Here is a 14,597-nt window from a genome sequence, read left to right as displayed (position 1 = left end):
AAAGCAGTTTTACTTTCCAACCTCGTCACTCTCCTGTGGCCCCCTGACAGTGCACTGCACGCATGGCATATTGGGAAAGGATCGCAAATGGTTTGGCGTAGATCATTCCCGTGGTCAAAGAGCCTGCCTAAACTTCCTGCAGAGGCTGAAATGACCATTGTGGAATGACCATTTAGGCAATTTGATCAGATGACAACTGGTGCCCATAGAGCTCGGAAAAGTCAATTCGTGGAGGAGCGAATGGAAGGGAATCAGCAGGGAAGAACATTCTACTAATAACAGTAGATGTGGACATCAAAACAATGCATTGGAGGCAGTTCGGAGAAGATACTTTAGGGCGATTCTTGGGACAAATGGGTTGTCCTATGATTGGATGTCTATACTCATAGAATCCCTACAGTGCAGAAAGAGGTCATTCGGCCCAACAGATCTGCACTGGCTCTTGCAAAGATCACCCTACTTAAGCCCAATTTAGCATGGCCAATCCACCTAACCTGCACATCTTTGCTCGATGGGAGGAAACCGGAGAACCCGGAGGAAACCCATGCAGGCACGGCGAAAATGTGCAAACTCCACACAGACAGTCACCCAAGGCCGGAATTGAACCCGTGTCCCTGGAGCTGTGAGACAGCAGTACTAACCACTGTGCCATGGTGAGAGGTGATCTTATTGAAACATAAGTTTCTGAGGGAGCTTGACAGGGTAGATGCTGTGTGGATGTCCCCCCTCATTGAGAAATCTAGACATGGGGGCACGGTTTCAAAATAAGGGGTCTCCCATTTTAGACAAAGCTGAAGAGGAATTTCATTCGTTTGCGGAATTCTCTTCACCAGCGAGCACAGGAGACTGGGTCATTGAATGTATTCAAGGTTGAGTTAGATAATTTTTTGATTGACAATGGAGTCAAGGGTTATCCTATTTTGGGAGGGGGGGGGGAGGGGGAGGAACAGATAGGAAAGTACAACTGAAACCACAATCAGATCAGCCATGATCCTACTGAATGGCAGAGCAAGGTCGAAGGGCTGAATGGCCTACACCAGCTCCTATTAACTTCTTACCTAAAACACTTGAAACCACAGCACAATGAGCGACTCTTTCCATCACATCTCTATTCTTCTAATGATTTCCCTTCAGGAAGGGGTCAAGCAAGTCCAGCTCAATTGAAAGGAAGGGCTAGCCACGTGATAGGGACCTGGGACACAACACAACTTTTTCCAAAGGAACACCCAATGAGATCATGGGATGGATGAGCAAATCTTAAAATCTCTCCAGTTTCTGTTCTCATGCTTCTTGTAAAAGGTCAGCAAATCAGGGGACTGCCATGCCAACACTGCTGATAATTGAGATCAGATTTGACATTTGTGGAAAGAGTTCTAATCCCCAGCACAGACACACCTCACTTCAGAAAGGGAAGAAGAAATACATTCCTTTTTTTTTTAATTTAGAGTGCACGATTCATTTTTTCCAATTAAGGGGCAATTTTACTTTGGGTTGGCCTCACCTACCCTGGTAGACCAACAGCGCCCTGTACCCTGTATATCTTTGGGTTGTGGGGGCAAAACCCACGCAAACACAGGAAGAATGTGCAAACTCCAGACAGACAGTGACCCAGATCCGGGATTGAACCTGGGACCTCGGCGCTGTGAGACAGCAGTGCTAACCACTGCACTGTCGTGCTGCCAAATACATTCCTTATTATATCTGAAACATGAGCAAAGTTTTTTTTTGGTTGAGCCACTCCTACCTCAGAGACGTCAAGCCCACACTGACTAGACAGTCAGTGACAGTCAGTAGAATCAGACAGCAGAGGTAACCACTCAGCCCATCGTGCCTGTGGCAGATCTATCCAATTACTCCCAATCCCATCTTTCCCCACGGATCGTAACAACTCACTGGTGGGTCGGTTAGAGATGCTCAGGGATTCATCAGGACGCCTTCCACTGGTTTAGCTCAGGGCTAAATAGCTGGCTTTTAAAGCAGACAAAGCAGGCCAGCAGCACGGTTCATTTCCCGTGCCAGCCTCCCCGAACAGGCGCCGGAATGTGGCGACTAGGGGCTTTTCACAGTAACTTTATTTGAAGCCTATTTGCGACAATAAACGATTTTCATTTCATTTCACTTCAGTTGAACTTTGCCAGAGTTCAAGTCCCAAAGACTCAGCAAGATCTCTCCAAGAGACACTCTGACAGGAGAGCTGCTTAAATCGTTCGGCCGTGAAGCACTGGAACTACCAACTGCGGCCAAAATACTCACAACATTTACGCTGTGCAGACATGGATGTATCAATAATCCTTCACGCTGGCTGACAACAGTTGCATGTTGCTGTCAGGGTAGAGCTCCATGGTATGATTTTGTTTTCCCCAGACAATCTCCAGTGGAGCTCGAGTCCGATGAGTCAACAGCTTGTGGTTGAATCGGCTATTTCATGAGGAGTCCTGCAATACTGCATTATTTCAGTGTGTGTGCCTCCCTGCCCCTAGCTCGTTCCATTGGGCTGGTAATCCAGAACCCTCAAGTTACTGCTGGTGGAATTTGAATTGGAATAATACTGCATTATTTCAGTGTGTGTGCCTCCCTGCCCCTAGCTCGTTCCATTGGGCTGGTAATCCAGAACCCTCAAGTTACTGCTGGTGGAATTTGGTGACAATGACAATGATCATCGATTGGTATCTAAAAAAAACCATCTGGTTCACTAATGCCCTTGAGAGTCTGCCATCTTCATCTGGTCTGGCCTACATGTGACTCCAGACCCCCAGCAATGTGGCTGACTCTTACTGCCCTCTGAACTCAGCAAAGTTCCTTCGGCAGCACATTTCAAACCCACAACTATTAACATCTAGAAGGACTAGAGCAGATAGATGGAAACACCATCACCTGCAAGTTCCCCTCGAGGTCACACACAATCCTGACTTGGAAATATAGCGCTGTTCCTTCACTGTTGCTGGGTCAAAATACTGGATCTCCCTCTCTCATAGCATGGCATGCAGCGTTCAAAAAGGCAGTTCACCACCATCTTCACAAGGACAATTAGATAAGCTCTTAACTCACCTGACTCAAACTCCACTGAAGATTATCTAAAAAAATAATTTCCTGCAGTTCTGCCCTGACAACACATGCAACCGTGGTCAGGGTGATGGATTATAAAATATCCAGGCTCGGGCTTACAAGTGACAAGTAATATTCACACCACACAAGTACCAGGCAATGACCATCTCCAATAAGGGAGAATCTAACCATCTCCCCTTGACATGCGATACAAGACCACATCTGAGGCTAGGAATCCTGTGGTGAGTAACTCACCTCCTAACTCCCTCAAGCTTGTTCACCATCGTCAAGGTACAAGTCAGGAGGATGAGTGCAGCTCCAACAACACGCACGAAACGTGACACCATCCAGGACAAAGTAGCACTTGGACAAAGTAGCGCTTGATTGGCACCCATCCCACAAACATTCATTCCCTCCACCACTGACGCACAGCAGCAGCCATGTATTCCATCTGCAAGATGCAATGCAGGACCTCACCAAGGTTCCTTAGGTGGCACCTACCAAACCCATGACCGCTACCTCTGGAAGGGCAAGGGCAGGAGACACATGGGAACAACACCACCTTCAAGCCATTCATTATCTTGATTTGGAAGTATTACCACTATATACTCAAGGGCAATTAGGAACCAGCAATAAATGCTGACCCAGCCAGCAATGCCCACGTTTCTGAAAAAAATATATTTGAAAAGAGTTACACAGAAGGGGATTCAGAGAGAATGGGGGGGGGGGGGGGGGGGGGGGGGGGGGTCAATCACCCACTCTTCCTTCGAGAAGTGTCACATGGCCTGGCAATTCACATCCCCGTCCCCAAATATTTTGCTTTTGTGTTTCATTGCCAGAAGTTCCAACAGGAATAGTTCTAACTACAGTAATTAATACACTGGGGTCAGTTCAAGAACCAGGATATTCAGCAGCCAGCCAGACTACACAGTATCCTGAGGGGCTATTGTCTAGTGACAGCTCAAGTGCTTCCTCCTCATACTTTTCCCACTAGAAAGGGCTGTTAGTCCCGGCTTTTGCAGGTGGAAACAAATCTCCCTTTAGCACAAGGAGCTCCCTGTCCCAGATGGCTCATTACGTAAAGGCTGTGTGTAAAAGGACCTCCATGAAACTGAACACTTTGGGTTCAAAACCCAGTCTCTGCAGAGTTGATGGGTCAACTAGTGCAGTGACAATTGGCCTCGGCACTCCAAGTGGGGGAGGGAAGGGGAGCAGCAATCAGACAGGGGATCCGTGTTTGTTAATGTTGTCCAATAACCTCTACAGGAAATAGCGTGTGCGCATACCAGCACACGTAAGCAATAGAACTAAGTGAAGACAGGCCATTCAGCCTCTCGAGCCTACCTCACTCTTCAATATCATGCCTTATCTTCTGCCTCAACTTCACCTGCCCGAAACAGTCACCCTATCCCTTGATTCCTTTGGTATCCAAAACTCTAGCAATCTGAGCATTCACAGCTCTCTGCATTAGAGAATTTCAGAGTTTCACAACCTTCTGAGTGAAGAAATCTCTCCTCAGCTCAGTCCAAAATGGTCGTCCCCTTATTCGGAGACTTGACCTTGAGTACTTGACTCCGCAGCAAGGGAAACATCCTCCCAGCATCTACCTCGTCAAGCCTCTCATGTATTTTATATGTTGCAAACAAATCACTTCTCATTCTTCTGAACGCTATGGAATTTGGGCCCCGTCTCGCTCCTCATATAACAGTCCCTCATCCAGGAAATCCATTCAGTGAACCTTTGTTGCACTCCCTTCAAGGTAATTATACCCTTACTTAGATAAGGAGACCAAACTGGTACACAATACTCCAGGTGTGGTATCACCAAGGCTGTATAAAACTATGTAAGACTTATTGGCTTTCATATTCCAAACTCTTTCTATTAAAGGCTAAGATATCATTTGCTCTCCTAACTGCTTGCTGTAATTGCTGTAACTGTGTACAAGAATGCCCAAGTGCCTCAGAATACCTTAATTTCCAAGTGTCTCTCCATTTAAAGAATGTTATGTTGTGTGTGTTTGTATATGAATATGCACGCGCATGTGTTTATGTCTGCATGTCTGTCAGTGCACAATGCAAAAGGACATGATGATGTTTAACTAAAGTGTCCTATTCACAGTCCAGGCTCACAGCAAGATAGTAGCTGCCCATGGGGTGGCGCGGTAGCACTGTGGTTAGCACTGCTGCCTCACAGCAGCAGGGGGACCCGGGTTTGATTCCGACCTCGGGTGACTGTGTGGAGTCTGCATGTTCTCCCCGTGTCTGCGTGAGTTTCCTCCGGGTGCTCCAATTTCCTCCCACAGTCCAAAGATGTGCAGGTTAGGTGGATTGGCCATTCTAATATTGCCCAAATGTTAGGTGGGGTTACGGGCATTGGGCCTAGGTAGAATGCTCTATCGGAGCAAGTACTGGTGCAGACCTGACGGACTGAATGGCCTCCTTCTGCACTGTAGGGATTTTACAATTCTATGGAACTTCACCCCAGTGAGAGGTAGCACCTTCGGCAGGAGAAGGCTGCCTGAAAGCATGCAGAATGAGCTGAGTAGGAAGCTCGAGAGGGAGGTGGAGGATAACTCATGGGTTAAGATACTCCCCAAGTCTGGGCAGGGGCTCGAAACCACCAGATGTCATGAGGTCTGTCAGATCGGAAGTGTCTGAAAGGCTTGTGGTTGCTGTGGTCTGCGCATTAACAGCTTGTGCTATCAACCCTAATTAGTCAGACACAGCGGGGTCGGAATGGAAACTCAAGACACATTTTGCTCTTGGCCAGTTGGAAAGAATTTGATGCACAAAGTACCCTGTTGTAACCATCCAAGCACTGGGGCGCTCTGTGAAGCAAGTGCTGTGGCTAAATTTATCAAGATGAATTTCTTAATTAATGCTTCACACAGAATAATGTATTTCAAAGCTGTAGGAAAACAACAACGCATTTATCTCTTCCAGTTAAAGTCACTTCACCTCCACTGAAAGCTGCAGGGAGTGCAAACCAGGGACAAATGATGCATGGACACATCCAAAGCCCATTCACTCCTATCAAAAGCTTGCATTTAAATAGCATCTTTAAAATGCAGTGAAAGTTTCCAAGGTCCTTCACAGAACCAGAATAAAACTAAACGTGACCCCAAGTCAGGATGGATAACCAAAAATCTTGAACCTAAAGGTTGAGGAAGAGGAAAAATTAAGGCGGAGGTAGACAGTTTTCGGTGGGCATAGCCACCAATGCTGGGATGACGTAAATTGGAAATGCTCAAGTGCTGGAGTTGAAGGAGCACAGAGATCCCAGTGGTGTTGATGGCCTGGGAGCTAATGCGAGTCAGTGGCCATGGTGATGATCGGCCAACGGGATGTGCCGGGACTTTGGATACAGGTTCCAAAGTTTTGGAGGAGATCACAAAGGGTGAAAGATGGAAGGGCAGTCAGGCGAACACTGGAACATTTGTTCTTAAGCTTTGCTTTCACAGAGCACGGACCTTTGTTTTGCTAATTACACATTCTGTTGTCTTACCTTTATGCCACTATTAGCACTTACTTCAGTCTTTAATACTATCATGAACACTCCCTTTGCCTTGTTCCTGTCGCAGTTATCTTTGTCAAATCTCTCCTAGTTCCCACCTATCACCGACTTTCCCACCCTCTTAAACAGTAAAAAATCCATCACATTCCCTCCCTCTCTTGAACTCTGAAGAAGAAACATTAACCCTGTTTCTCTCTCCACAGAGGGCTGCCAGACCTGCTGAGTTTATCCAGCATTTTCTGTTCCATTATAGATATCCAGCATTCCTAGTATTTTATTTTTCTGAACACTGGAACAGTCAGTGTCTGGAGACAAAACAAATGTTGACTAGTTACTGGGCAGACAAACAACCACCTCCTGTCAGTTTAGCCTACCAGTGAGACAGGAGGGGGCTTGTAGATTGGGTGGACCTGTGGAGCTATTCCAAACCAACCCAGGATGGCTATGGTCAATTGATGTTCCCCCTAACAGCATCCCTGCTGAGATCAGTGAACACAGTGTACTGGCCATGCAATGCACCCATGCAAAGCAGGATGATCCAAAACACTTAGCTGCAAAAAAAAGAATCAAAATTTGTTTCAGTTAAAAATCTGTGGACATGGAGGGTAGAAAGTGATCTATTATAACACAGATCTTCCCTTGTGGACTTCATTGCTCAATGACTTTCTCCTCCACCACACTCACAGATAGTGTCACTTTGCATCACACCCTTTATAGCAAGCACGCAAGCACTCTTGGTATTCGGGCCAAACTCAACCAGAGTGTTGTTGATGGCAAGATCATGTTCCAAAGCCACAGGAGGGAGGGGCACGGGGGCAGCAGCTGTGCGTTGGCTGTCAGCTTGAAGCTACAGTAAAGAGAAACAGCAAGCTGCAGGTTACCTGGTCAGGCTGAAGCCACCCAAGGTGTTCTTGTATCCAGAGAACAGTCAACAGTCTTTCTACAGAAGAAAAAAGGGCGAAAGGCATGAAAGGTGGGAGCAGCGGGCAGCACCGAAGCACCACGGTTAACCATCTGACCCGAAAGGATGTCACCTCCAACAGCGTAGCACTCCTTCATTAATGCAAAATGAGTCCCGAACTCACATCATCTAAACTGACGCTCGAGTCATTGAGTACTGACTGACGGAGTTACCATAGCTGACACACTAAAAACCTAAAGCTTGGGTTTCAAGTAGTCTTCAATATCACTATGGAAACATTAGAAATCGTCACAAGTTACATACAGGTCCTCCACTCTCCAACTCAGGAAGTGCCTTCTGTTGGATGTTGACTAGGAGTTAGACACAGATGCTTGTGTGTTGAAAGCAGAAGGGGGGGAGAGAGATGGTGGGGAGGTAACAGGAGAAGTGAAGAAGGAGACCAGACAGCCCAAACTCTAAAAGGGTTTCCCCCCCCCCACACTGGCATCTTGGCCCACAGGCCCGATGTACCTCAGCAAAATGCACAAGTAAAACAAGGGGGAAATTTGAAAACAGAAAATGCTAGGAGCACTCGACCAGCCAGACAAAATGCAAAGCAAAAGGACAAGGTGTCTCAGGGTGGGATCTCCACCCTGTTAGTGTGGTCGAAATTAGGATCCAGTATCCAACCCATGGTGTAATCTGGACATTGGGAGCTCGCTGACCTTCCTTTTCCTGTGAATGGAGTGTGCTGACCAATGTGCCTGGGTGCCAGAAAGGTGGAATCTATCCCGAAAACCTGGTGTTTTTGAAAGCATATCGAGCTGGCACTCACTTGACAACAGAAACGCTGATATTTTCTGCCCGAGGAAGCTGTGAATGACCAAACCAGCAGCTGTGCTCAGTTGGTAGCACTGTTGGAAGGCCTTGGGTACAGGCCCCACTCGACATCACACAAAATTTAAACTACCACCCCCAGTGCTGAGTGAGGGGATCACAGTTTGACAGCTGACCTGAAAGGTGACACCTCTGACAGTGCAGCACTTCCTCATTACTGCACTGGAATGGTCAGCCTAGATCATGGGCCCTGGAATAACTCACTTCAGAGGTGAGAATATTGACGGACTGAGTTACCACAACTGACACACTAAAATCGAAGAGCCTGGATTCCAGGAAGTCTTTAATAATATAATACCAGTATCTTGACATCTGGGATTGTCATAAATTATAGGCCCTTCACTCTGTAACTCGGAGTATCTCTAGTGGGATATCCACTCTGAGCTATTAGTACAGCTGTTTGTGTGTTGAAAGCTGTCCAGATACACAGGGGTTGGAGTACAGTAATGTAAACTGTTCCACCACAGCTGGACTGAGTGTGATATGGCTTCTCTACATTCCCGCAGTGAGCACATTTATAAAGTACTTCATTGGTTGGGCAAGGTGCTGTACAGCAGGGAAGTTTTTTTCATTTTGCTTTTGGGAAATTGGCTGAGAAGGTGCCCTTGGGGCCCTCAAGGGCTTTTGTAAAAACAAACCAGAGCAAACACAAAATTCTCACTGGTGTGAAATACCTGTCACTTTTCGATTAGTGACGTTACAGCTTGGATTTCAAGAGATCACCTTCTGTGAAACAGCTTCAGCCTGTTTGACTGATACTGGATTTAATACAATCAGCAGCTCCTTCAATATAGAAACACCTTGCATTTATTACTGCTGAACACAACATTCTGAGGCTCTTCATGGAGTCATACTCAGGAGGAGACATGGACAAACCCTGCAGAAAGCGGATGAGGTGACTAAAAGGTAAATCAAACAGGTGGGTTTTCAGTCATTTTGTTAAATCCACTGCAGATCGATACAGTGCTGAAGTAAAAGTCTGCCTTTCTGCCCTCATGGACTGGCATCAGCTCAATTTTTAAATTCTAATCCAATTTCCCTCTCTCTATTGGTGTGACCGCCTCCAGTCTGACAGCGCTTCGGAATTTCCGCAGATTCTGGTGGATCGAGCCGCCCCAATTTTCATTGATCCGCTATTGCAGGGGATACCTTCAACTGTCAGGCCCAAAGCGATGGAATTTCTTTTTTTTAATATAAATTTAGAGTACCCAATTATTTTTTTTCCAATTAAGGGGCCATTTAGCATGGCCAAACCACCTAACCTGCACATCTTTGGGTTGTGGGAGTGAAACGCATGCAGACATGGGAAGAATGTGCAAACTCCACACCCCACCCCGCCCCACCCCCGGCCCCGATTAATTTTCCTTCAACCTGCCTCTTTGACTATACCTTTGGTCACCTGTCCTATTATCTTGCTTTTGTGGCTCAGTATGAAGTTTTGCCTGATAATGTCCCTGTAAAGCACCCTTGGGAGAGTCACAATAACGCAGAACAGTGATTAGCGCTGCTGCCTCACAGCACCAGGGATCCAGGCTCAATTCCGGCCTTGGGTGATTGTGTGCAACTTGCACCTTCTCCCCATGTCTGCGTGGGTTTCCTCCAGGTGCTCCGGCTTCCTCACATACTCCAAAGATGTGCAGGTTAGGGGGATTGGGCATGCTAAATTGCCCTTTGTGTCCAAATATGTGCAGGTTAGGTGAGGTTACAGGGATCGGGCCTAGGTAGGGTGCTCTTTCAGAGAGTCGGTCCAGATTCAATGGGCCGAATGGCCTCCTCTTGCACTGTAATGATTCTCGACATTCTATGAACTCAAAGGCACTTGGTAAATACAATGTGGTTATTTGGACTCTAGACTGTTTTGTCTCTTGCATCTTAAGCCACTCCCACCAGCAAGTATACCTTCAATACCAAGATATTGGAACCTCCAGCTCTAGTTAAACTCTCAGTGATATTCCCAAGATAAGTGAAACAGTTACCATGGACTCCTAATGAGTTTTAGCCCCTGGGCAGACACTGTACCTTCCGAGGATTGGCTTCATATTTGAGTGAATGGAGAGACAGACCTCAGCGGATAACGTAACAAAAAAGAGACACAATCGACATTCCTTTTCCTGCAACTGGTGCAGCAAGGCAAGATCACTTTCCACCCAACCCCAGTTTATAATGGGGGGTGGGGGGGGGGGCTTCGGATTGACTGAAGCAGGGTTTGGAGATGGTGGGGGTGACATTGAACATGGGGGTGACATTGAACAAGGGGGTGAAATTCAACAAGGGGGTGGGAGGGGTGAAATTCAACAAGGGGGTGGGGGGGTGAAATTCAACAAGGGGGTGGGGGGTGAAATTCAACAAGGGGATGGGGGGGTGAAATTCAACAAGGGGATGGGGGGGTGAAATTCAACAAGGGGGTGGGGGGGGGGGTGAAATGTGGGCGCACAAATAGGGCACACTTGAAACTATCGCCCGTTATTCCTCCCTGTTGACTCCATGGGACCCGAATGTCCTGCGAGATGGGTAAATTGGGTTTCCGCCCAACTGGAAAGCTCCACCTGGGTCTCCAAGCGAGTGACATTGTCCCGAATTGTATTGGCGGCGGGAGTGGAAGGAGATCCCGACACTCGCAATACACACCGCCCTGACATCTAAACCAAGCTCAGCCCGCACCTCACCAATCACACACCTTCTGAAAGTTTATTTTAGGGTAACGATTACAAAACGCATTTTCTCCCAAATCGCCCGCAACGAACATAAAATATCAACACATCCTTCCCTCAAAACAAAAAGCTTCAAAGAGCAGCAGCATTACAGCTTTGACAGGCTTTGCAGAGAGAGATGGAGGGAAAGAGAAGGGAGAGAGAGGGAATAGAGGGTGTCAGGTTACTCACTGTTTTTGGAAGCCTTGATCTTGGTCAGTAACTTCTGTGCAGAGGACATGTCGCCGTTTTTGACCGCCTGGACCAGCTCCTGTTCCTTTCCCATTTTTAGATCCTCGGTGTGTTCGCTTACAGTTCACACAGGGAAACAAATCAGTCGCTTTTATTGCTCCTTCATTAGGTTCCGCTCCTTACATTGTCTTCACCCAAAGCCCAGTGAAACAGACAGCCAAAGTTGTTAGCGTATAAATATATATACACATATATATATATATTTCCCAGACAGCTGACGAGGATAAAAGATCTTCGGAGTTCCTGAAAAGTGAAACTGATCAAATTCGTTTCCAGTTAATTTCACACTCCGGTTAATTCCAGGTCAAACGCACGCTTGAACTCTCTGTTGGTAAATATTCCACTGTCTGTGCGGACGGATTGATCGCTGCTTCACTCTGGGCTTTGCCGCTCCCCCTCGCTCTCTCAGGCAGTGATGTTTAACCCATCGTCTCCCTGCCCATTCTTCACAAGAGCCCCAGCCGGAGTGGAGTCTGAGGAATGAAGGCGAAAGAGGAAAAGACACTTCAGTAAGTTGGGCTCGGGGAACCTCGCACCCAACACCCCGCGGCCGGGGACCAAGACTATTGAAATGACACAAAGTGTCAATAATGAAACGTGCTGTCAGATCTTTAGGGCAAGGGAGCGTCCGGCACACTCGCTGGCACAGGCACCGACACACACAGTTAATGCAAATAACGTGGTGATTTGACTGTGGATCCTGCGCTCTGGTGCACGACTCAAGGAACCTGGCAAAATCATGATGCTAATAGAATTTACAATGCAGGAGGCCATTCGGCCCATCGAGTCTGCATCGGCTCTTGGAAAGAGCACCCTACCCAAGGTCAACACCACCACCCTATCCCCATAACCCAGTAACCCCACCCAACACTAAGGGCATTTTTGGACACTAAGGGCCATTTATCATGGCCAATCCACCTAGCCTGCACATCTTTGGACTGATGTTGGAGATCAGATTCCCAGTTCTAAACAGCACCAGCTCCAACGGCAAGGAGCACCTTCACTGAATCCCCTCCCCCAAAGGATCACCTTCACTGGATCCCCCTCCGCAAAGGATCACCTTCAGTGGATCCCCCCCAAAAGGATCACCTTCAGTGGACCCCTCCCTCCCCAAAGGATCACCTTCACTCGATCCTCCTCCCCAAAGGATCACCTTCACTGGACCCCTCCCTCCCCAAAGGATCACCTTCACTCGATCCTCCTCCCCAAAGGATCACCTTCACTGGACACCCCCCCTCCCCAAAGGAGCACCTTCACTCGATCCTCCTCCCCAAAGGATCACCTTCACTGGACCCCTCCCTCCCCAAAGGAGCACCTTCACTCGATCCTCTTCCCCAAAGGATCACCTTCACTGGACCCCCTCCCTCCCCAAAGGATCACCTTCACTGGACCCCTCCCTCCCCAAAGGAGCACCTTCACTGGACCCCTCCCTCCCCAAAGGAGCACCTTCACTCGATCCTCCTCCCCAAAGGATCACCTTCACTGGACACCCCCCCTCCCCAAAGGATCACCTTCACTGGACCCCTCCCTCCCCAAAGGATCGCCTTCACTCGATCCTCCTCCCCAAAGGATCGCCTTCACTGGACCCCCTCCCTCCCCAAAGGATCGCCTTCACTGGACCCCCGTTCCTCCCCAAAGGATCACCTTCACTGGACCCCCGCCCCCCCCCCCAAAGAATCACATTCACTGGATCCCCCTCGCCAAAGGATCACCTTCAATGGACCCCCCTGCCCAAAGGATCACCTTCACTGGAACCCCCTCCCCAAAGGAGCGCCTTCACTGGATCCTCCCCCACAAAGGATCCCCTCCCCCCAAAGGATCACCTTCACTAGATTCCATCATCCCAAAAGGATCCCCTCATCCCAAAAGGATCACCTTCACTGGATCCTCCTCCACAAAGGATCCCCCAAAGGATCACCTTCACTGGATCCCCCTCCTCCCCAAAGGATCACTTTCACTGGACGCCCCACTCCAAAGGATCACCTTCACTGGATCCCATCGGATCACCTTCACTGGATCCCATCGGATCACCTTTACTGGATCCCTCCTCGTCCTCGAAGTTTCACCGCACGGGATCCCCATCACTGGATTCTCTCCCCTCCCTCAAGGATCAAGGTCTCTGGATCACCTCCCCCCACCCCACCCCACCCACCCCTCCGCCGTCCCCTGTGTAATATCCAGTCCGCGGGTCTATGGAGGGACTTCGAATCGAGAATCACAAACTTTCTCCAGTTACAGAGAACGATCCCATTTCAAACCCTCCCTGTGGGAACTCACTCGGGGTGGGGGTGGGAAGAGAGATGGGGGGGGGGGGGTCTGACTACCCCGTGTTCTATCGGCTGGTGGGTCCAACCTGGGCAGAGACTGAAAATGAGCCGGGAGTCGGGGGGGGGGGGGGGCAGTTAAATTCCCAGAGCCTGGGGAGGGAGGGATCAGCCTCAATCTCTCCCGGGATGAGGAGGGTCAGATCCCGAGAGGAGCGAGTCCAGCCCCCCCCCCCCCCCCCCCCCGGGGTGGAAGGAATTCAATGGGGAAATTGTTATAAGCAGCAGAGTGCCAGGCTGGAACCGGGACTGAAGTGATACATCCCCCCAGTGAAACTCACCGAGAGCCGGCAGCAGTTGGATCTGGGGTCCGGACCACCCCCGTCCCTCAACCAAATAACAAAAAAAATACCCTCCGCAAAAAACAGAACAACTCTGAAGCAGCCAGGAGCCGGGCAGAGTGTAGCAGAGAGCTGCTCTCAGCTCCCCTCTGGCAACGAGGACCCCCCTCCCTCCAGCTCCGGATCCTGTTCAGCAGCGCTCCGGATCACTGAGCTCCCAGTTCCGGGATCGAGCCCGGCTCCTAACCAGCTTCACTCCAAACTCTCTCTCCCACATTGTCACCTGGACGGGCTGAGAAGCAGCCGGAATTCCCTCCTCCAACCCCCGGCACCATTGGATGCCTGGCGCCGCCTCCTCCAACTTGCATTGGCTCCAGCTCCCGTCAATCACACAAACCAGCCAAAGCATGTACACTCTCACTCGGCTAACTGCATTTTTGTAACTTCATGCTGCGAGTAAAGCGTATTTGTGAATAAATTTGCACTGACATAAGATGGGTGTTGTGGTCGCATGGTTCAGTGGCTACAAGCAACCAAGGGGGTAACAATACAACGGGAAACTGGAGTGGGGTCGTCCATTGAAGAACCAGCTAAGTTTGTTACCTTTGGACTTGACTGCTCTAACACAGGGATATTGAGAAGGATTTTTAATCTGTGACGCTGCCTCTACTTTGTGATTCGGTATTAGGAATTT

At 48.8% G+C, this 14,597-nt stretch overlaps 1 protein-coding gene across 2 annotated transcripts in view; it reads right to left on the bottom strand.

Annotated features, from left to right (window-relative positions):
• LOC119952964 (caskin-2-like) overlaps window positions 1–14,191 on the bottom strand; it is a 320,000-nt gene extending 305,809 nt beyond the window's left edge. For both annotated transcript variants that reach the window (XM_038776607.1, XM_038776608.1), the window contains exons 1-2: window positions 13,904–14,191; window positions 11,239–11,771 (exon numbers count right to left, since the gene is read on the bottom strand). In XM_038776607.1, the coding sequence (XP_038632535.1) occupies window positions 11,239–11,332 (94 nt within the window). In that variant the 5' untranslated portion in view covers window positions 11,333–11,771; window positions 13,904–14,191. The remainder of the gene's footprint in view (window positions 1–11,238; window positions 11,772–13,903) is intronic.
• Between the last annotated feature and the right edge of the window lie 406 nt (window positions 14,192–14,597).

This window comes from Scyliorhinus canicula, chromosome 18 (genome assembly GCF_902713615.1).
Source record: "Scyliorhinus canicula chromosome 18, sScyCan1.1, whole genome shotgun sequence".
In the NCBI taxonomy this organism is placed as follows: Eukaryota; Metazoa; Chordata; class Chondrichthyes; order Carcharhiniformes; family Scyliorhinidae; genus Scyliorhinus; species Scyliorhinus canicula.
The sequence above is the reverse complement of the archived record's forward strand: the minus strand, read 5'-3'. Positions and strand labels throughout refer to the sequence as shown.